The 23817-nt window shown below is 39.4% G+C and overlaps 2 protein-coding genes across 2 annotated transcripts; one reads left to right on the forward strand and one right to left on the reverse strand.

Annotated features, from left to right (window-relative positions):
- The first annotated feature begins 2235 nt into the window (after positions 1–2235).
- Positions 2236–5854, forward strand: LOC111338923 (potassium voltage-gated channel subfamily A member 3-like). The gene is made up of 2 exons (XM_022945486.2): positions 2236–2621; positions 2857–5854. The coding sequence occupies exon 2, from the start codon at positions 3455–3457 to the stop codon at positions 4913–4915; it is 1461 nt and encodes a 486-aa protein (XP_022801221.2). The 5' UTR covers positions 2236–2621; positions 2857–3454; the 3' UTR covers positions 4916–5854.
- Positions 5855–7429: 1575 nt separating this feature from the next.
- LOC111338926 (potassium voltage-gated channel subfamily A member 3) lies at positions 7430–10390 on the reverse strand. The gene has a single exon (XM_022945489.2). It carries the CDS (start codon positions 9711–9713, stop codon positions 8442–8444), a length of 1272 nt encoding a protein of 423 aa, XP_022801224.2. The 5' UTR covers positions 9714–10390; the 3' UTR covers positions 7430–8441.
- Between the last annotated feature and the right edge of the window lie 13427 nt (positions 10391–23817).

The raw sequence follows: 23817 nt of genomic DNA on the forward strand, positions 1-23817 counted from the left end.
CTCGGAACTGGTCAGCTCAGACGACCACCACAAACCATATAATATTATCCAAACTTTAATGATTATTCGATCTAAGAGATATACATTTGTAATTCGAAATCAGAAAACGTAAATTTAGTCTTAATCTCATGGCAAAATTCAAGAAAACATGACTGGAAACTCACTTCTGTGGCGGGTCGTAAAAACAGGTTTCTCACTTCAGGTTAGCAGATTCGGGTAAGCGAACAGATACAAAAATCGACTTCTCTCTCACTGATTCTTCTGAAAAAACTAGTTTAAATCACGACAAGCTAACACTTTAAATCATTGTGAGGAATTAATGTCAATCACGAGTTGTGTTAATTAAATTATATCTGTCATCATAGGCAACGCCTATTTACTAAACGAAACAGAAAATCTGACCTGAATCCTCGCTCTCTACTGCGAGGATCGTGCATCATACGTATCTAATACCGCAGTTCAAAATATATGAACTTCATATATTCATTGTATCTGTTTTATCATCACGGGTTTATTACGAATCAGCTTAACGGACTGCTCCCAGTTGGCTTGTTAGCTCAATTGGTAGAGCGCTGCACTAGTATCGCAGATGTCAGTGGTTCGAATCCCGTACAGGCCTGATTTTTTTCTGATCTGATTTTCGCTATTGCAAAAATAGCGCTCTCTGCTGTGAAGATCGTGCATCATACGTATGGATAATCATGATAATAATAATAATGTTATAATGATAAATCGAAAATTCATATAAATGAGCACAAAACGAAAACAAGAAAATCGCAGAAAACTTTTTTCGCGTTCTTTCAGGGGACTACATGCTCTTGGCAAAGTTTCACCGTACGGTGTCAGTCCGTAATGATGTAATTTGTCGTACATTTTCACTACCATTGTTCAATCAGATTGTGTTGGACTGTTCGTATTGCTTCTTTCTGGATTCCATGCGATCTCAGGGTTCGGGTGCCATCTTGGACTGGCTGACCACTCGCCTCGATTTCATGCGAAAGTTTTGAATCCCGCCGGTTAAATGAAGCCCCGCGAGTTGACTCGCTGGAGACTGGATTTCATGATCATGGGAAGGAATCTAGATGACTTACAACCGTTTGATCGAACGAAACGAGTTACTACAAATCAGAAGTGAGAGCCACGCCACCATTCGATTTCCATAGCTGATTTTGAAACACCGAGTCAAAAATATCAATTTCTCACCTGGATCGAAGGCTTCTTGCCGAAAAAAAAAAAAAAAAACACAATGTGGAGACGGCAACGAGACGCGAGTGAAACAAAGCAGACCATACGTTGGAAGGGAAGGGGGGGAGGGGGTTTATGGCTTCGCACCTTTGTTAGCCTAATTTCAGCGAGCGAGTATTTTCTCTGTGTTCTCTTGGTGAAAATTAAAGTTGTCGTCTTTAAATCTTTAATTTTTACAGAAGCGGATCGAGCTTGGTAGGGTTATAAATTCGTATCAAGGAATGAGCGACGGTCAAAAGGAAAGAGAGGGGAGAGGTACGGTGCTACTCTTCTTGCCTTTCCCCACTAAGTCTCGATCAACCATGGCTGGTTGAATAAACGCCGCAGGTTGCACTTTTGTTAGCACAGCCGGTATGAGAGAGCCGGCACTCTTTGAAACTCGGCGGCTATATTATGTCCAACCGCTTTTATTGTTGCTCGCTGAAACATGAGACAATTAAACTAGATGTAAAATCTTAAGTCCTGAAAAGATGCTTAAGAGACAGTTGGTTTATAAAACTTATCGCGTTTTCAGTCATTAATGCTCTCAGTGAACCGCACAGAAAGAGCCTTGCAGCTATAATTATAAACTGCATTGGTCTGACCTTGGGATCGATGAGGCTTCAACTCTAAGAACCATCAAATAATGGAATTGTCATCACAGAGACATGGAACAAATGATTAACTTAAATATCCATATCAATCACATTCATATTAAGTTATCGGTTGAAATTCAAAATTCATTCACGCCGATAGCTGGTCTTTTTATTTTACTTCATAGCGTCAGTTTGATACGTCCGATAATGCACACACTACATTTTCTGGTACACAGAAACAACCATAACGATAATCAGCTGAAAACGCCCTCAGTAACATTGCAAAGATAAAAGGTGTAGATCGCGTGGTTATTTCCTGACAGTGTTAGTTACTTACTAATTTTCTTCATTACTATAATTATTACTACGCTTTCTTTTTACAGAAATTTACGTTGTATAGTTCATTCTTTGTTCCACCATAGAATAATTTTATAGTTTAGTATCAGAAAGGGTAGCCTTTATTCATGTTTTTTCTTTTGAAATATGAGTCGCGTATCAAGGATAAACTCTTTAATAGTTGTCCGCATCATGAATACTCCTCAACTAACGAGACGTGCGAACAATTTATGAAGTGGAAAAATACCCTGACAGAATACATCATTAATGGAAAGACGTTAGCAATTACCGACGCTAAGGTTAGCCATTTTAAAGCCTTTTAATAGTATTTAAAATTAGCCAATAGGCTGCGGTTTTTTTTTCTTTGTTGAGTTTTTTTTTGTGTTTTTTTTTTCTTTTAGTTAATACGCGATTTGTCAGTGATGAAGATACTTTTCCCGGGCGAAAAAGAGGTTGGCGCTTTTCGTAAGTATTGAAAGCAACTTACATCTGTCACAAATCAGTTATTCGTCAAGTAAAGACTCTGAAAGTCTGTTGGGTTTCGGGAAAGAATATGTGTTTGCACCTGTCATGAATTTTGGAGGACCCCGCATTGGTCCAAAAAAAACGGCTATTATTCATTGAAATAGATATGTATATTTAAAATAGACGCAGAAATAAATTGTGTGGTACTCTTTAATAAGTCATTTCTCTCTTTCAGATGTTGACAACTTTGCTGACGAGATAATTACTAAAAAATATAATTTGTACCCGCGGAGGATTCATGCTTATTGCTATGATCTTGCATTGTAGAAATTTGTCTTCGAAATTTATGTCAGCGAAAGCTGACATAAATTGTCTTCACAATTTGTCTTCACAATTTATGTCAGCGAAAGCTGACATAAATTGTGTTCACATCCTCGACCTGTGTAACAACAGAACGTGAAAAACTAAAGTGAGGCAGGTTGGTTCCATTAACTTGAAAGACAATTATCTCACCGTTCCAAGGAAAACTCATGAACACCTGTCAGCCTCTAAAATAAACATTTGACCGCTTCTTGCACGTATTTACTCTTATTATGTTTGCCGATACAAGTTTCTCCCAGCAACGTGCCGTGCGTTCGCAGTTGGCGACCTTATCATGATTCAGTGTTTTTCATTTAACCAATGACATCCCAAGATATGTTATCATCATTAACGAACTGCAAGTATCTTCTGCTTGGGGATAATACTTGAAGCAGCATGTGCTAAAAAAACTGTATCTGATCGCTCTCTTGTGACATTATCGTGATATTGGCGAGTTTGGTAACAATTCGAAGATGAGTGCAAAACGCCTTAGTCCATCAGAACACGCAACTAACTGCCACAAGCAGTTTCATCGAACGACACCACACGACGACTATGAAAGTCCGGGTTTTATCCGCAAAAGACGTATTCGTATTAACGTGAGAGGGTTTCAATTTGAAACCTTCCAAACAACGCTGGAGCAATTTCCAGAGACCATGCTCGGATGTCCAACAAAGCGAGTTGAATTTTACGATCCGGTCAGGGACCAATATTGCTTAGATCGTGACCCGGAAATATTTCACTTCATATTGTTTTTCTATCAATCGAATGGAATCCTTTCACGACCAAAAACTATTTCAAAGAATATCTTTGATAAAGAGCTCAAATTCTATGGAATTACAACAGATCAAGAGGAAGCAGACAAAAAAAGCTCTGAGGCTGTCAATGAGGCATCGACGTCTTCAGAAGAACAATTACGTTTAGAAATGCAAATCAAAGGTGATCAAAACTTAAACTGTAGTCAGCGTGGGAGAAATATGCGAACAAGATGTTGGTTGATGTTGGAGTATCCTGGAGTAACCCTAGCGGGTATGATATGGGGTAGAATCTCAATTAGTGTCATCCTTCTGTCGGTTTTTGCCTTTTGTCTAGAGACAGTACCTGAGCTCAATTGCCCTGAAGACATAACAAGAAACCCCAACCGCGATGGGAATCAACCCGCAGGAAATGAAACACAAACAACAATTAATAATGCAAGTTATCAATTGCAAATGACTGCCATGAATAGAACTTCCATGAGTAATTTACAAGACTGCTCCGCGGCGCGCATATGGTTTGTTGTAGAAACTTCCACTGTTTTATTTTTCATGGTGGAATACATAATAAGACTCTATACCGCACCAAAGAGATGTACTTTTGTCATTTCGTTGTTCGGGATTGTGGACGTGGTGGCGATTGCTCCATATTTCATTACATTAGCAGTCTATGGCTGGCGGACAGAGATGAATTTACAGGTGACCTCTTTCAGCGTGCTTCGAATCATCCGCCTCTGTCGCGTGCTTCGTGTCTTCAAGCTCAGTCGTTATAGCAACGGCTTACAACTTGTGGGAAAAACGTTCACGGAGACGTGGAGAACGCTCTCGACTTTACTGATGTGCGTGCTAATGGGCGTGATTCTATCCTCAAGCTTTTTATTTTACTTCGAAGAACAGGATACAGTCAGCAGCATCGTGAGAAATTTTTATTGGGCAATCATTACCATGACAACGGTAGGATACGGCGATGAAGTCCCCAGGACTCTGCTCGGCAAACTTACCGCGAGTTGTTGTATGGTTTTTGGGATTGTCTTGTTGTTGATTTTACCGTTGCCTGTGTTTGTAACACACTTCAGCAGTCTTTATCAAGAGGAGACCGAGAAAAAGAAGCAAAATAAAAGCAAAGGAGCTTACGCAGCTCCTACGTTGATTGAAAAGCTAGTGACAAAGCGAGTCTAACACATAATTGAAAAACCCACGAGCGTCAGAATAACTATATGTCAGATAATTGGAACAGATGTTTCGAATAAGAGTCGTAAAGTTAATATGTGAGACTTAAAGCAGTCAGGATGGCATCGCCAGGGAAGACATCCATCGAAAAACATGAATTAATATTTTAGTCATAGTTTCACGAATGGCTCGATGTGTTAATCGTATCACACCTCAACCTGAGCACAACGTATGTGAACAGGGTTCAGTTCAGTCGAGATTTCCGTTCTTAGACCGCCCATATTTTGCTGATTCCACGTTTTTGTTTGCAGAGGACGACTTAGAATTGAACAAAGTTTAAAACGCACATGCTCGGAGCTTTTCTGCTCACTGGATCGATCTTCGGTTTTGCCACGTCCTCGTCATCGTCATCGTCGATGTTTGCTTGAGGTCACAATAGCCAATGGCGGTGAGGGGAATGATCAGAAGGAGCTAGTAGGAACTAAATTGAAAAAAAAAAACAAACAAACTGTATGAAGCGCGGGGAAACCCGACCGATCACAGCTCACTGCAAAGCATAACCAAGGAAGTCCCAGATGACTTCGTCACCCATTTTACATCTGTTCTGATATTTGTATTTTCTTCTCTAGAAAAATCGATGACATATGAATGGGAACTATTCTTGCCTCGTTTCCCCGCATTTTGTCGTTGTTGTTGTTTGTTTGTTTGTTTTTTGTTTGTTTGTTTGTGTGTGTGTGTGTGTGTGTGTGTGTGTGTGTGTTCTGTTTTGTTTCTTATGTATTCTTCTCATTAAGTTGCTGTAGCAATTAATATTGTGTACCGGTTCCATTATTACCCAGTATTAGCCAAAGTAGTGTTAACATGGCAGCCGATGAGAAATGCATGGTCAAGATGTTCATGCAACCTAGAAACGAAAGCACAGCAAAATAAACTGTTTCACAGTGAAAAGACTGCAAAGATCTATAAGACAAGAAAACTCGAAATCTTTCCTATCCTATTTTAATCCTATTTGCGTTCATATTTTAGCAAAAGGAGAATGATCCTCTGTGATATATAATCATTGTAAAGTCAGAGAAACCTGAATTTGGCTGATTTTCTTGAGACCTCATTGTTCCTGGACATTAAATGCAGAGAACGACATTTTAAAAAGTAAAACTTAAAGCTGACCACTCTGAGCTAATTTCAAATTTACCTTTCGTTTATAATTTATAAAGAAATCTGCCAATGGATCGTACGTCATAATTTAATTCATAGAGCCCAAAACTTTTAATGGACTGTGACTGCATCATTGAATAAAAACATTGATATTTCACCACATCATGATAAAACGAACAAAGGAATATTTTTCGCGTCCTTTCAAAGAGAACAGCGGACATTAAAGGGATACGTTACTGAGGTGTGTTACGGTGAAATGATATAGTTAACAAATGGTAAACAGCACAGCATACTCTATTGAGTTATGGATGCACGCGGGAGGTTGCTAAGCACTCAAGAAGCGAAAGAGTCGCTCGAGGCGATAGCCGAGAGCGACTCTAGCTTCTTGAGTGCTTAGCAAACCTCCCAAGTGCATCCATAACTCAATAGAGTACGCTGTGGTGTTTACCATTTGTTTTATAACATAACATTGATACATTGTAGCTAAAGAGTTCCCTTTTATTTAACAAATCTTGCGTGACCAGAAAAAACAAGCGCGCACGGAAAAATAGTCTTTGCATTTGCTCACGTCAGCAGCGTACACCCATGGGCAAATGGGGGACGCTAAATTGACCAATCAGAGCGCGTGCTTTACTTTGGTTATGTTATAATATCAATTGCCATGATGGCTAAGATATTCGGCACAGTCATGCATATCAGTTGACAAATTGTCTTTCGCAACTCACTCATCATGGAGTGCATTTCTACTGAGTGTCGTAAGACCAAAACTCAAGTATCCACAAGGATCAGTCAGAAGGGAGGGAAATACCTTTAAGAGCCAACGACAATTCAAAGCTAAAACTACCAAAGTGACTAAAGCGTGAGTAAAAGCGTTTCGGTCTTGCATCTGATTGGGGAGAGAGTGGCGTGAGTTTTCTCGACCACCCACATGGAGAAGTAACGCAAAATTATTGGAAGTTTAGAATACTTTTGACATCAATAGAGAACTGCTCCAGTCGCAATACTTGCACGATGTATAACAACTCTATCAGAGCAGGCATTTTAACAAGCAGGAGTTCTAAGCACAAGGGTATTGCTTCTCACTATTCTATGATGCATTTGAAAATAGTGTGAAAATTGAAGTACCCTCTCTCTATCGTTAAACCGGCAGAAATCCGTTAACGATTTTAAGTATTAACTGCAACGTAGACATATCATGTTACTGAGCGTATTTATGATATGGAAAATGGTAGGTTATTTGAGCAGGTCGTAAGTTATCAGGCAGTGAACAGCCTTCAAGTTCCCTTGGATGGACTCGTCAGCATGGCAAAGCGTAATATGATAGATCTGGTTTCCATGTAGAAAGATGTCAGAACAAGAACAATACACTTTTGTGTGGTTGTGATAAGACTATGAGATTGTAAATGTTCGGTACAAATATCCATCTTGAAGTTCGAATAAAGCCTTAAACTAAGATTAAAAGAATATTAGAAAACTCTAAACCTCTACAAGATCGGAACCCGTGCCTTCTATATACTAGTTAGTCATTACTAGAAAATGAGGTATGAAGCCAAGTGTTGGGAACGTCGTAGCAAATTTTCAGTCAGCTCTGTCCTTCAGCAACATTTCAAAGAAATTGAAAGCCACCAACTGCTAACTACCATTTATCGCATCGTTTCATCCACATCCCATAATTGCTCCATATTTGCCATGTATTAGATACCGATATGAAATATTCAATACAATGTTACATAGTAAAGAAAATACTGACTGTTCTTTTGGAGCTGAACATGTCATTGGTTACTGTAAACAGCATGACTTACTCTTCAGTTTAAAGTTATGCTATGAGAGGAGTCTAAGATCATGATCGAAACGAGATCCCTTCTTTTAGATCAAGTTAATTTGCGGGGAATTTTTCCAGCTTTTGCGTCAAAACGAGCCACATGCAATATTCTCATGCAGACACTTTACGACACTAGTTTGCCGATTTAAACATCGCTTCTGCAAACCTCATATGGTGGAGATCTAAAAATAGCTTGAAAACAGATAAGTGTATTCTAAAAGTTACTCTCCTAGTGCGATCTCCTTCCTTAGGGCAGGTTATTATTTATGGCTGAAGGAATGGGTGGGGGACGTTCAGAGGATTTTGGCTGTGTCACAATAGAATTTATCTGTACCCCCCTTTAGGCTTTATACTCTCTAATTTCCCCTCTTTGGTAGTCCATTTCAGTTCTCCCCATCCCTCCCCCTGTATATAATCTTTTAACGACGACTGACTCCCCCCGTCTCCCCCCCCCCCCAAAAAAAATAAATAATAATAAAAATCCTTGGATCCCCCGACAGGCAATAAATAATGACTGGTCCCCTCCAGACCTAAACTATTGTCTATCACATCTGCGTGTTACGTTTTATCATCCTTCCCGATGATGAACTTTTTAATCAGAAATACATTTGAAGGGTTTAGAGTAGTTTTCAAATGTCTTTTAACGCCAGTTAAAGACTTTTGCTGATTTTTCTTCATCTCCCCGATGTGCTGCATGTAGATTTCATTGAAACTTGAAATGAAGACAGGGCTTGGAAGACATACCATGACAACGACTCCAAAAATTGCACACAAAGCGCCCATTATTTTTCCTAAAGGAGTCATAGGTGTCACGTCTCCGTATCCAACTGTCGTCATGGTGATGATAGTCCACCAAAACGAGGCAGGAATGCTGCAGAAGTCCTCAGAATTTTCCTTATTTTCGATGTAGAAAATAGTACTGGAGAACAATATCACTGAGATAGATATGAGGAAAAATAACGCGGTAAGCTGTTCTTGGCAAGAACGGACAGTATACCCCAGAATTCTAAGAGCGGCCACATAACGCGTGAGTTTAAGCAGTCGCACCACTCGTAACAGACGAAATATCCGCATAACTGTGAACGAAAATGCAGGCGCATACGTGTTACCCAACAAAAGTGCAAGAAAATACGGAATTATGGCAGCCAGATCAATTAACGCCAGCGTGGACAAAATAAATTTGATTTTCTCTGGAGAAGAAACCAGACGGGCGGCGTACTCGGAACTGAACCAAATTATGATACAAGTGTCAATCACAAACCAAACTCGTGGTCTTTTCAGGTTTCTGCCCTCCCCTTGGCTGACACTACTCTCATTTTTGGTGTTATTGTGGATGGACAAGGATCTCACCGCCCGCACTGTGGCATTGTTGCTATACAAGGTCTCCACACAGAACACTACTACAGAGAGTATAATAACTGCCATTGATAGTTTGGAGAACAGCGCAGCCTGCTTTGATGATTCAGGATATTCCAACAATTCCCACAATTTTCTTTGCCAGTCTCGCTCAGGCATATAAATCACTTTTTCTTCTCGCTCAGCAGGTTTCGCTGTTTCGATCTCGTAAAATCTCAGCTCCTCGTCGAACGCATTTGCTGGGATCGTTGGAGGTCGCGAAAGGATTCCTCTGGATTGGTAGTAGAATAAAATTGCGTCGAAGGCACATTTGTCTCTTTCGAAATAGTATTCATCGCGCAGTGGATCATAAAATCTCTTCCGTTTCTCTGGTGAACCGAGAAGAGTCTCAGGAAATTCTTCCAATGTTTCTTGGAATGTCTCGTAACGGCATCCTTGCACGTTTAGAGTAATTCTTCGACCGTTCTCCGTCATCGCAATAATGTCTTCTTCTTTCGTTTAGGTATAACTAAACCCTTTCTTGTTCTCGTTGCATTCGGCATGGTTGAGAATGTAGCTCTTCATATCCAGGACAAACATAGTACGGATTCGATAGATATCACTAAAGGCTGAGTGTTTTGCCATATTTTTCCAATCGACGTTAAAAATATTTATCCATTACAGCAGCTTGACCTTATATTGCCTGTATTAGCGAGCTAATCAAGAAAAACGTCTCATGTAAACAAATCTCCAAATTCCGTAACAGATGCGCTTGGCCGATTAATTTTTAAAAGTGTCCTTTTGTTGCTTTTAGAATTAAAAGCACTGCTGGATTCGGTATGCCACTCAGAACAAATCTTTTTTAAATTCACTGCAGTCGTGATATCGCCCATCTAAATTTCGTAAACAATAGGTGAAGGGTTAATCAATGTTTTCTACTAACAAGGAAACTAAAACCGGTATGATTTCAAAACAAGACAGAAAAACCTACATCAATAATTCAGCGGTCGCGCTATTTCGCGGCGGTCTTCTTAATAGCATGAACTGGTCGGTATTTCAAGGTACTCAAGTTTACCATTTATAGAAATATTTTCCCCCGCTTTTTCTTTATCATTTCTGAGGATTCGTTGGCGCCAACCTCAGAGCAGAGGCGAAACCGTAAGCAGGAAATGTGGCAGATGACACCATGATCCAAAAACACGCCAATTAAAACAATGCGTATTTATGTTTTCAGTTTATATATATCCTTTGTAATCCTCTTTGTTATCAAGTCTCGAATCAATCGGCACTTTCGCTATTATCTTAATTGTCTTATTAATAAGGGAATCATCTACATTTAATTTCATTCCCTTTTTTCTAATAAAAATGCTGGCTTGAACTTAGTGAATATGACTAGGATAGGAAATAATCCAGCATCGTATTCGCACGCGGAAAATTAGTCATAATGTAATAAAAAACTATGGCGTGCAAAGACACGCCTCCCCCGGAAACCGCTGAACAATCTGCTAACAAGTTAACTTAAGGAAAATAAGGTCTTGGTGTGGTTCCATTATCCACTCCAAGAGCTGATTGGTTTAAGAAAAGATCTGCAACGGCGTTTCGCGAACCGCAGTATGAAACTCGTAAAAATTGAAAAAGAAGGAGTTTGTCATCTGATTGTCTCAGAAATTATAATAATAAAAAAAAAAAATGGATAAAACACTCTGAATCGTAAATAAAGGAAAGAAAAAAGTATCGAATTATTATGACAATTATAAAAGTCAGAAATCATTGTCAGCTTGGATCTGATTATAAGAAAGATGTGTGATTTCTAAATTTCTCCATAAATCTTTTTTTAGTTCTTTCGTTTCTTTCGGCAAGATAGCCAATTCTTATCTTTAATAATCATAAGAATTTTCTCGAATCAGGAAGTTTACGTGTCATCGAGAGTCACTTTCGTATCATGTTTTGCTCGTGACATTCGGCAATAAAAACAAAATGTAGACTAATAAAATAATTTTCAACAGTAGCATAATATTGACACATTAAAATTCCTTGATACGTGCAACTGTCGAAAGTCACCTTATTGTTACAATTTGTTTGCGCGGCACATCTGGCGAACGAATGTCTTGCTGAATTTTATATTAAACCGAAACAATCGCTTACTTTACTGGTGAATGATGGCGTCAAATGAATATTGATTTTAAGTTTTGGGGGCGAGCTTTATAAACCAAGAGGTTGACCAAATTTTCCCCTAAATACTGGCACAGTATAAGGAAAATTGGACCACGCACTTCTTAATCATAACTTATCAGCATAGTCATACTTATAAATAGCTGTAAAATAAGACTTGTGTTGAGTACATTTCACGCTATGTATCAACCACGAAATCTAAATGGAATATACTAAACGTACAAACCGAAAGAAAATTTTGCGTGTAACACAATTGATAATGAGATGCAAAACATATTTCGACGTAAAAAACATAAAAATAATTTCTCAATTTTTTTTTCTATCTTGTTTTTAAGGCACACGTTCTTTTGATTTTCTTTTTCAAAAGGAAAATTGTAAAGATTTGGCTCCCGGGAAAATTGATTTTCCGTTAGACTTTCCTTGGAATTTATAATTAATTTCCTGAGAAACTGCACACGTATAACAAAAAGCCACACTATAATCATGGGTGACTTTAATTTCCCTGGCATCAAATGGATTGAAAACTGCGGTTTTGTCAAATCCCAGAATTCTATTGAAGCTATGTTTTGCGAAGCTCTTGTAGATCACTGTTTTCTCCAATTAAATACGTTTCCCACCCATTTCCCTGCTCAAAGAAATAATGTATTGGACATTGTTATCACTGATACTCCTCAATGTATAAAAGACATAGACACAATTAGTTCTGATGAATACAAAAGCTGACGTTTCGAGCGTTAGCCCTTCGTCTTTCGCTCCGACGAAGGGCTAACGCTCGAAACGTCAGCTTTTGTAATCATTACGGTGGCCAATTTACCATTTCAACTTTGTTGATATATCCAAATTATTTCGTTACTCCCACCGACGCAGCCCCAAACAGTTTCTTTCGAAACTATCAGCCTTTATTCATTAGTTCTGATGAAGCTGGTCTCTCCACGGATCACCATCTCGTTGAATTCGATATTCTTGGTCACCATCGCTGTATCCGAGAAACCCGAACGTTATGTTTATAAATTTAAAGGAGCCGACCTTGAATTAATGAAAAATGATCTCAAGCAAAGCAGCAGAATTACTGAAAGCCTCGGTGGTTCCGATGGGAACAATTGCCGGTTGAACTGGAAATCCGCAGTACTGGACATCATCGACTCTCATATACCCTAGGTTAAAAAATGCAAACGCTCTTCTTTGGATTGATAAAGAAGTTCTACATCCGTTGAAGAAAAAAGAAACATCTAGACGTGCAGCTAAAAGACTCAACAGTAAACACCACCGCGATAAATTCAGAGAATTGAGTAGAGCGTCAAAAACTTTAATAAATAAGAAAGTCAAGAAGTATAATAAATCTCTTGGTAATGGTAATTGTTTATTAGATATGAATTCGGCACTAAAATGAAATACTTCATATTTACAAGAAATTACAAAAAACACTAGAAATTAAATGAGATTATATAAATGAGACTATATAAATGAGACTATATCTTGGGGAATTTGTCTCTCAACTTGATCTACCAGCTCCTAGAATGAATGTGCCTCTCCTGGATAATGTTTACCTAACCGAGAAAATGATTTTCGATGTTCTTACAGAGCTGGACCCTCATAAAGCTCCAGGCCCCGATGGTCTTCCGACGTACGTCCTTTTTGCTTTGGAACTAGCCCCGTCTATTTGTCATCTTTTTTAACTTATCAATCGTAACTGTTGAACTCCCTGTTGAATGGAAAAACTCTTTAGCTGTTCCAGTCCATAGAAAAGGAAAGAGAGATGATGTTTCCAATTATCGTCCAATTTCTCTTCTTTGCGTCATCTCAAAAGTATTGGAGCGTTGTATATTCAACTCCGTTAATAACCACCTCTGTGCTCTCTTTGACGATTTACAACATGGTTGTCTCAAGGGACGCTCTACAGTTACACAATTATTGACATGTTATCATGACATCGGCCAAAATCTGGACAATGCCTTGCGGTCACGGATATTACATTCTGGGATTTTGGCTAAAGCCTTTGATAGCGTATCGCATCAGCGGCTTCTAATTAAACTTGTCCAATATGGTATATGCGGTCCACTGCTCACCTGGTTCGATAGTTACCTTAATAACTGCAGTCAACGATGTCTTGTTCATGGATATACTTCCAGCAGTCTACACGGTAACGTCCGGGGTGCCTCAAGGTAGTATCCTAGGCCTGCTTTTATTCCTAGTGTATGTGAACGATCTACCTGCTGTTATTGACAGTCGTGCTGCTTTATTTGCTGATGATTCAAAATGCACTGGAGTCATCAAGGAAGAATCTGATTGTGCTGCTCTCCAAGATGACCTTAATAGTCTTAATTACTGGAGCCAGGCATGGCAGCTTCGTTTTAACAGCTCAAAATGCGAAATATTGACAGTTTCTCGGAAAAAGGAACGTATTAATTATTACTATAATTTAGACTCGAAATCTCTTAATCACGTATCAACTCTAAAAGATCTAGGGGTCGTTGTATCTAATGACTTAAAGTGGAACAATCATATCGATCACATATTTGCAAAAGGATATAGAATGTTAAGCTTTTTAAGAGAGGCCGCCAGAATATTTCGAGAATCGAAAATCAGTGACGAAAAATCAATTTTTTTTTTATTTTGCCAAAACACCCCTTTCTGTGAACTTGTTTCGAAAAAAGTATTTTAAAGTTCCAGCGGTTTTTTTTTCCGGCTGAAAATTTAAAAAGTTTGAAAATTCGTTAAGAAAGCCGTTTTCGCCTTGCCTAAAAGGTCAAATCGTCACGCAACTTCAGGAAGATGTTGGCAGTGCTAAGAAAGTCTATTCACCATCAAAATTTGCACAATAATTACAATATCCCCGCAAAGTGAAAACATATAAAATTTTTTCTGTAGTTCTCTTTGGTATGATTTTTATGGCCGTTTTTATAGAGGTGCATTTTGCACGATATTTTGGGAGACAAAATGAAGACTAACTTTGACCGTTTTAAACGACACCTGGTACCTAAAACCTCGACATTATAACCATACCAGATGAAAGCTCATTTATCAAAATATACACCTGGAAAGTTTAGCCTTTGGAAATTAAGTCTTGTCTCGGCAGTTAAATAAAACGTGATGCCACTCAGACGCATGTGAGTGTGGAGAATTCGATGTTCATTTCAAGCTAATTATAGCGTCAGTTTTTGGAAAATACACAGAAAAAAATAAAAGACCATTGAAAGTAGTCAGCATCGTCATGTTTCCTCTGTGAAGCTGTGAATGTTAAGTAAAGTCGCTTTTAATCTTTCTTAATCACGCTTTAAGTGCCAGTATGTCTCTTAACGCGACTGAAGCGGTTTACAAACTTAAAAATATTCCGAAACATTCGGAATTACATCGCTTCTTATACTTGAAGAAATGATCTGTTGAGTTAATACTACATATCCGAAAATATATTTCAACGTATTATTAAAACTTAAACTTAGTAAAAGAGAAGTATGTTAGGTTTGGTGACATATATAACTACCAAAAAGGTAGAAAACATTTGAAAATCCTCGTAGTTCATCCTTCGCGTGACCATTTTGCGTACGTGACCTAACCCGTAACCCAAATTGGGTAACCAAAAAATCTGAACACTTAAGTTAAGCCTTTTTCAGCTTTTTGCTCACTTCTTCAAACTCTTATTAAAAATCTTTGGTACCACACTGAAAATCCGCAAGGGAAAGTGCACTGGAAACACGACTGAGAATTTCCGTGGGAAAAGCGATTAGAGATGGGCCGCAAGTGGTCAAATTTAACAGCTGTCAAAACACAGTTGCATATAGTTTTAGTAAAGCAACCTTAAACAATGTGATGATAGTTTCCTCGACGGATTTTTATATTGTTCTTTCATATAAGGTTTTTAAGGCAGAAATAAAAGAATTTGAGGCGGTTCTTTGTTTACCTGAACATGTTAAGCGTCACGGCTTAGGTCACGCACAGGTTAATAAACTTGATAAATTGCATACGTTGTCTATACCATGAACGCTGTGAATGATCCAAATAGCATTCTTTTTCTTCATTCAGGCACGAAGATTTCGGTGTATATTTGATAAGAAGCAAGTCAACACATCATTAATTTAAGTGTAAGTAGCGACGTTTTAGCCAACACTGTGTTGTCTTCAAAGAGTTCTGAAGTTTGTAAATTCCATCAGCCGTGTTAACATGTGTTAAGAGACACGCTGGCACTTAAAACGTGATTAAGAAAGATTAAAAGACTAAAAACTACTTTGCTTTACATTCACAGCTTCACAGAAGAAACATAACGATGCTGACACCGTTTAATGGTCATTTAATTTTTTCTGTGTATTTTCGACAAACTGACTCTATAATTGGCTTGAAATGAACAACGAATTCTGCACATGGCGCTTGGGTGGCATCACATTTTATTTAACTACCGAGACAAGACTTCATTTCTGTAGTGTATGCGGTTGGTCCTCGTAAGCATGCGCACGTGTGCGCATTATGTATTCCATGTGCTTTCGACAATAAATCTAAAAACCGAATACATGACAGTGGCGACGAGGATAAAGTCGTAGGAGACCGTCGAAAATATGACTACTATCGGGAAGATAGAAAGTTTTGATGAAACACAGGAGAAATGGGAAACCTATGTAGAACGGGTGGAACAGTTTTTCTTAGCAAACAACATCGATGAAGACCACCAAGCGCCAACCTTGTTAAGCTTGATGGGCAGCAAAACGTACACATTGTTGAGAGATCTTCTTACACCAGATAAACCAGCTACGAAGAGCTTCCAGGAGATCGTCACGACTCTTCAGCAACACTTAAGTCCTAAACCATTAGAAATCGCGGAGCGTTTTCGTTTCTACAAACGGATTCAGCGTGAAGGAGAAACTGTCTTGACCTATGTAGCAGACCTGAAGAAATTAGCAACCCACTGCAACTTTGGGGCCAACCTTAACGAAGCTTTACGAGATAAACTGGTTTGTGGCCTTAGAAATGTGCAGATACAAAAACGGTTGCTTTCAGAAGCCAAACTCAAATATTCCAAGGCTTTGGAAATAGCGATAGCAATGGAAACGGCTATTCGCGATGCTGCGGAATTACAAAGTGAGCTTCAATCAGAACCTCGCGTTGACAAGATCTCAGATAACCACACACAAGCGCCATCGCCGAACCCCACCACTAAAGTTTGCTATCGATGTGGGGGAGACTCGCACGCAACGCACAATTGCAGATTCAAGGACCAAACATGTTATCGTTGTGGGAAGGTGGGCCATATTTCAAGAGCTTGTCGCTCGAAACAACAAGGTAAGCCAAAACAACCACCGAAACCACCGCTTAACACTCAAGTCCATTCTATTGAGTACAGTGAGAGCGATGAATTTGAAGATGTATTAGGAAGCATACAGATACACAATGTAAGCAAACCGAACAGTCCTGTAATCTGGATCGATCTGAAAGTGGAAGGTAAACCACTGAAAATGGAACTGGACACAGGCTCAGCTGTGTCGATTATTCCACATAATTTGTACAGGGAGAAATTTCACGACAAGCCCTTGCAAGAAACTAAATTAATGTTGAAAACCTATACTGGAGAGAACATTTTCCCAGCTGGAGTGCTGAAGGTAAATGTTGAGTACAAAGACCAGCAACCATTGCTGTTGGATCTGTATGTGGTTAAGAACAAGGGCCCTGTGTTGATGGGAAGGGACTGGCTTCACAAGGTACGCCTAGATTGGTATGCTATTAAGTCATTGAAAGCTTCACAAACCCTATCAACTACTAAGGAGCAGCTGCAAACCATGCTAGACAAATACTCTGATGTTTTTGAAGACAAACTTGGAACGTTCAAATCAGCTAAAGCAAAGCTAACCCTTAAAGAAGATAGCCAAGCCCATTTCTGCAAAGCCCGTGCTGTGCCCTATGCCTTAAGGCCTAAAGTTGAAGAAGAGCTAAGAAGACTTCAGAATGAAGGAATTCTCACGAAAGTTGAGTGGAGCGAGTGGGCAACACCTATTGTACCCGTCCCCAAGAAAGATGGATCGGTCAGGCTTTGTGGTGATTACAAGGGCACGGTAAACCCAGAACTACAGGCTGAACAATATCCCTTACCCCGCATCGAAGATATCTTTGCAAAGCTTGCTGGTGGACAGAAATTCTCAAAGATTGATCTTCGCCAGGCCTACCACCAACTAGAGATGGAAGAAGATTCCAGAAAATACCTCACCATCAACACACACATGGGGTTGTTCCAGTACAATAGACTAGTGTTCGGCATCACTTCAGCACCCGCTATCTGGCAACGCACCATTGATCAAGTGCTGGAAGGGACATCTGGCACAAGCTGTATACTTGATGACATGATTATCACTGGAAAGAGTGATGAAGAACACCTGGCTAACTTAGAAGAAGTCCTTCGACGGCTACAGTTTCATGGTTTGAGAGCTAACAAAGCCAAATGTGAGTTTTGAAGGAGAAGATAACCTATTGTGGACATGATATTGACAAGGATGGCCTTCACAAGTCTACAGCAAAAGTAGAAGCGGTTTTGGAAGCACCACGCCCAAACGACGTAGCTGAAGTAAGATCATTTCTCGGACTAATCAACTACTACCATAGGTTCTTACCTAACCTGGCGACAACTGTCCACCCCTTGACTCAACTCTTGGGAAAGGACCACCAATGGAAGTGGACAGAGCAATGCGAGGCAGCATTCCACAAGGTGAAAGAAATGATCACTTCAGAGCAAGTTCTAACACATTATGATCCCAGTCTGCCACTTAGACTTGCTTGTGACGCATCCCCCGTAGGCATTGGAGCAGTGCTTTCTCACGTAATTAACGATGGTACCGAGCGACCTATAGCTTTTGCTTCAAGGACACTGACAAAAACTGAGCAAAGTATGCGCAGATTGACAAGGAAGCTTTGTCGATAATCTGGGGTGTCAAGAAGTTTCACATGTACCTATTTGGCCGTCCTTTCACTCTATACTCAGATCATCAGCCATTAACTTCAATCTTTCATCCGCGGAAGAGCATCCCCGTGGTCACCGCAGCACGTCTTCAACGTTATGCCCTGTTCCTGGCAGGCTATGACTACTCCATTCAATACAAGAACACTAAGGTTCACAGCAATGCAGATGGTCTTTCCCGCCTACCACTGTTAACGGAAGCCAAAGATGAAGAAGTGGTTGACCCAGTGGGTGTATTTAATTTGATGCAGTTTGACCCTTTGCCAGTCACAGTGGACAACGTTAGACGAGAGACACAAAGAGATCCTGTCTTGGCCCAAGTGCATGAAATGACCAGGAAGGGATGGCCAAACAACCATGACCCTGTACTCAACCCCTATTTTGTTCACAAAGATGAGATCACATTACAATCAGGCTGTTTGATGTGGGGAATAAGAGTAATAATACCCCCAAAACTACGCCCTCAAGTTCTCAAGGAACTTCATCAGGGACATATGGGAGTCGTGAAGATGAAGGCCCTGGCCCGAAGCTACACCTGGTGGCCTGGAATCGATAAAGAAATTGAACTGTCTGCTAAGTCCTGCCCAGATTGCCAACTAGTACAGAGGGAGCCCAGTACAGTGCCAGTGCACCCATGGGAATGGCCTTCGTTGCCCTGGCAACGAATTCATATCGATTTTGCAGGTCCTTTCCTTAACAGCATGTTTTTAGTGGTAGTGGATGCACATTCACGTTGGCTAGAGATAGAGAAAATGAACACTACAACTTCAGCGAAAACCATTGAAACCCTTCAGAAGTTGTTTGCAAGATATGGCGTACCAGCCCAGTTAGTGAGTGATAATGGGCCTCAGTTCACATCAGAAGAGTTCCAGCAATTCCTTAAGAGAAACGGCATCAAACACATCACCTCAGCACCTTATTACCCTGCCACCAACGGCCTAGCAGAACGTGCTGTCCAGAGTTTCAAGAATGCCATGAAGAGTGAAACTGAAGTGACATCTTTGAACATTAAGTTGGCGAGATTTTTGCTAACTTATAGAATCACCCCCCACTCAACCACCGGAGAGCCACCGTCCCAGTTGTTTTTGGGAAGAAGATTACGCACTCGACTGGACTTGTTAAAACCAGATCTCTTCATCCAGGTAAACAACCGTCAGATAGACCAGTCTGTTGCCAAGAGTGGTTCTGTAACAAGGCATTTTGCCATTGGTCAGAGGGTGATAGCACGAAATTACACTGGAAAGTCAAAGTGGGTACCCGGTATTGTACGTGCACGATTGGGACCCCTGTCTTATGAAGTGGAGATTGGGCCTAACCTAGTTTGGCGTCGACACACGGATCAACTCCGAGATTCCAATGTTCCTGTTACAGACAGACACCCGCCAGTTTCATACCCCTTGGCTTTTCCACTCCCAGCCACGACCACTGATCACCCAGTAGCTGAACTACCTGAACAGACAGAAGTTGTCTCGAGGGAGACAGACTGCCCGTCACCCAAATGCAATCCAGTGGCTGAATCGTCCGCTAGCAGCTCACCGACCCAGATTGAACATGTTCCTGTGAAACGATACCCTTCCAGAGTGCGGCAACCCCCAGTTCGGATGGATCTGTGAACATTGAACTACCCTTTTTTTGGGGGGGGGAGTTTGAGACTGGATTTCTGCTGATAGCATGTTGCGTTGAACTTTTGGAAACTTTTAAATTCTTAAGGACTTTAGGGGGACAAGAGACTGGCTTACAGGGGAGGTGTTGTAGTGTATGCGGTTGGTCCTCGTAAGCATGCGCACGTGTGCGCATTATGTATTCCATGTGCTTTCGACAATAAATCTAAAAACCGAATACATGACAATTTCCAACGGCCAAACTTTCCAGATGTATAGTTTGATAAATGAGTTCTCGTCTGATATGGTTTTAATGTCGAAATTTTCGGTACCAGGTGTCGTTTAAACCGGTCAAAGTGTTAGCCTTCATTTTGTCTCCCAAAAAGACATGCAAAGTACACCTTTATAAAAACGGCGATAAAACCCATACCAAAGAGAATTACAAGAAAAATTTTATATGCTTTTATTGTGCAGTTGTATTTTAATTACTGTGCAAAGTCTGATGGTGAATGAACTTTTTTAGCGCTACCAACATCTTTCTAAAGTTGCGTGACGAATTGACCGTTTAGGCAAGGCGAAAACGGCTATTTTGGCGAGTTTTCAAACTTTTTTAAATTTTAGCCGGAAAAAAAAAAAGCTGGAACTTTAAAATATTTTTTTCGAAACCATTTCACAGAAAGGGATGTTTTGGTAAAAAAAAAAAAAATTCGAGTCTTTGTCACTGATTTTCGATTCTCGAAATATTCTGGCGGCCTCTCTTAAGAAGGCACACTTTAAAATCATTTGATGAAAACACAAGAAAACTTCTTTATCTTTCTTTTGTTCGCCCGCACATAGGGTATGCAAGCGAAGTGTGGGCCCCTCATGAGATTGGCAATTTAACTCTTATAGAGCGCCTTCAACACAGAGCTACAAAATAAATTTTAAATACGAATTACTATAATAGTATTCCCTATCGTGATCGTCTTATTAGATTAAATCTTCTTCCTGTCTCTTATTGGTATGAGCTTAAAGATCAGGTATTTTATTTCAAATGTCGCATTAACCATTATAATATTCCTATTAATGACTTTGTTGCACCGCGTACTAAAGTTAGGACTACTCGCCACTCTTCTGCTTCTGACATAATAATCCCTCGATGTCGCACTAAACTCTTTCAGGCTAGTTTTTTTAACCGCATAACCAAGCTTTGGAATAATTTTCTGAGCTCTGTACGCGCTTCTTCTTCCTCTAACCAATTTAAATATTCACTTTTTAAGTACTATAATAATGCACTTAATAATGCCTATAACCTTGATTTATTTAACATTTGAAAATCTATCTGTTGTAAATGCTGCTCATTCTGTAATATTTTATCTTCTAAGTGCTGCTACTATTAACGATAATCATCAACAATAATGACTGTATAATATGCGACATACTTCGTAATTAAAGATAAACTGTAGTTTTTGTTATATAATCTTTGGATATATATACATATAGAGAGTTTCTATATTAATGTTGTTTTGTAATTCGATATTTTATCTATTTTTAATTTTTATTTTTTTTGGGCGCACTTAATTTGGAGCCTCGCTCTGTTGTGTCGTTCCTCACCCCCCTTTGTTATCATCATTATTATCTTATCATATCATTTTATTATATCTATGTTATTTATATCTTTTAAGGGTGGAAGCTAAGTAAATAAATAAATAAATTTAACGTATGAAATGTAATGCAAGATCCTTCCCATATAATTGAGGTTTTTCATTCTCAAAACAAATCCACGTGTAACTTCCGCTACTATATCGATTGCAATGTCAAGCAAACGGACGATAATAGAAATAATTGTCAGCTTCCGACTGCACTGTCTAATCAGGCTAAGTCCAGGGAAATCATTCTTGCCAAAGGAGAGAGTCACACAATAGACAAGCTTCTTCCAGTCGAGAGAAAACGTAAATGTAGCATGAATGTAGGCCCAACCCTTATCCTTCCCCAGTAAATCCTGCCATCTCATGTTTGTATGATCATAAAACCATCTCATGTAAACGCTTAGTACCTGATTGCAAAATTACAGTTATGGTAATAATGATAATGATAATGATAATGATAATGACAATGACAATAATGATAATAATATTAATAATAATAATAATAATAATAATAATATAGTTGTTATAACAATTATAAGAGATAATAATTGAGCATTAAACCACACTTTCTATCAGTTTAGCAGGGAATCGACCACGCGGAATGTTGGGAGAACAAGAGAAAAGTTTGTCAAAAAGTGCGATAAACCAATCAAAGCGCCGGAAAATAATAAACTGTCAACCAAAAGAGCGAAGACTGTAACTAATTTAGCGTTGGCACGGAGAAACTCAGCAGAAATTGAAAAGAAACCTAACAAGAAATAGTGTTATGCAGGATAAAGGTACAAACTGTCAAGTGCTGCAGAAGGATGCCTTTATTTGGATGGAGAAAACGCGATTTTTGGGGCCAGAGCTGGCCCACTGCGATTACGATCTGTTAATTTGTATGGAAAGTTTTTAAAGTTTGCAAGCCTAGCAAGCAGTTTTTATCTTTTCTGGAGGAAATGAAAGTCAGTTATAGAAGTTTAACTGGTGAAATTAAGCTCGATTATGAGAACATAACTGTAACGAAGGCTATTTTTAGTCGTGATTTGCGTGACGTCAGGAGCTTATCACTTGGGCTCCTGGTGACGTTGAATACCCTTTGTTTTGCTATTTTTTGTGTGACATACTCTCGAATTGTCGGCGTTATGTTTCGTTCGGCCACAAGACACGTGTTGGTCAAAGAGGGAAACAAATCGAAGGAATTTCATAGGCTAGAATAATAGAAAGGGGAAAGAGGTATGTCATCTAATTTATTTTTGTATTTATAAACCGAAACGTGTATGATCAAAGGTAGTTTTGTTAGCTTAAGATATTTGTGTTTTTTTTTATTTATCTATATATATGCCCCGCGTGTTCGAGTTTAGGGCATTTCGATTAGAGTTCAATGGTAATGGCCTATTCTAATTTATTGTGTTTCAGTTTTTACGAGCTTTCAAGTAACTAATAAATCAGTCGCGAATGATAGATGCTTGGAGGTTCCGTTGATATAAGACATTTCCCTGACACAACGTTGTTGAATTGATTTATGTCAGCGTCCGCTCCATTGCAATAACCGTCAGTCCGTGCCACGAAAAAAATGCAGAAAAATCGAAAGACAAAAACATCGAGCCATGTGCAGTGATTTAAACAACGTCTGGCTTTCTTTTTACCCGTGTTTCAGTATTTCTTCGACCGAATTCGTTCTTATTGCCACACGGCTTGAGTGAAATTTTTCATGGAGTCCTCTTTAAAATTTACAGAAAGAGCTTAAAACGCTCAAAATTGGCGAAAACTATCAAATGAAAACTGAAATCGCGGACAGCCAGCGGAATTGCCTTAAATCTTGGGTGCACATTCACTTTGCAAGTGGATTTTGTAACGTTCTCATCAGTGAGTAAGGGCCTGGCTAAATGAGGAAACTTTGTTGCGGAAACATTGTTTCCTGTTATATTTCCCGGGGTGGCTAAATTAGCGGGAAACAAACAAAATGTTTTGCTGCCCCAGTGGCTAAACGAGGAAACATTGTTTCGGAAAACAAATGAGCGACGCATGCGTGTATGAATAAACTGACTTCGAGGAAGTCTGGGGAGCAAATGATGTTCACATTTTCATTGTATCAAAGCCCTTTGTGGCATTCTGCACAATAATAAGGAGCTTTAGCATCTTGTACCACTTCCAAGAGGAGTGGTACACATCGCTTGTTTGTTGACCGGACTTCTTTTTTCTTTCCAAGGCCTGTTCCCTCTTAAATTGTGATAATTTTCCACTTGCTCTTGTAATCCTCCCGGCTGATATTATATTTTTCT

This window comes from Stylophora pistillata, chromosome 2, assembly GCF_964205215.1.
Source record: "Stylophora pistillata chromosome 2, jaStyPist1.2, whole genome shotgun sequence".
Lineage (NCBI taxonomy): Eukaryota > Metazoa > Cnidaria > Anthozoa > Scleractinia > Pocilloporidae > Stylophora > Stylophora pistillata.

Coding starts and splice junctions, on each gene's coding strand:
- LOC111338923 (XM_022945486.2), top strand. CDS start 3,455: ATGAGTGCAAAACGCCTTAGTCCATCAGAACACGCAACTAACTGCCAC.
- LOC111338926 (XM_022945489.2), bottom strand. CDS start 9,713: ATGACGGAGAACGGTCGAAGAATTACTCTAAACGTGCAAGGATGCCGT.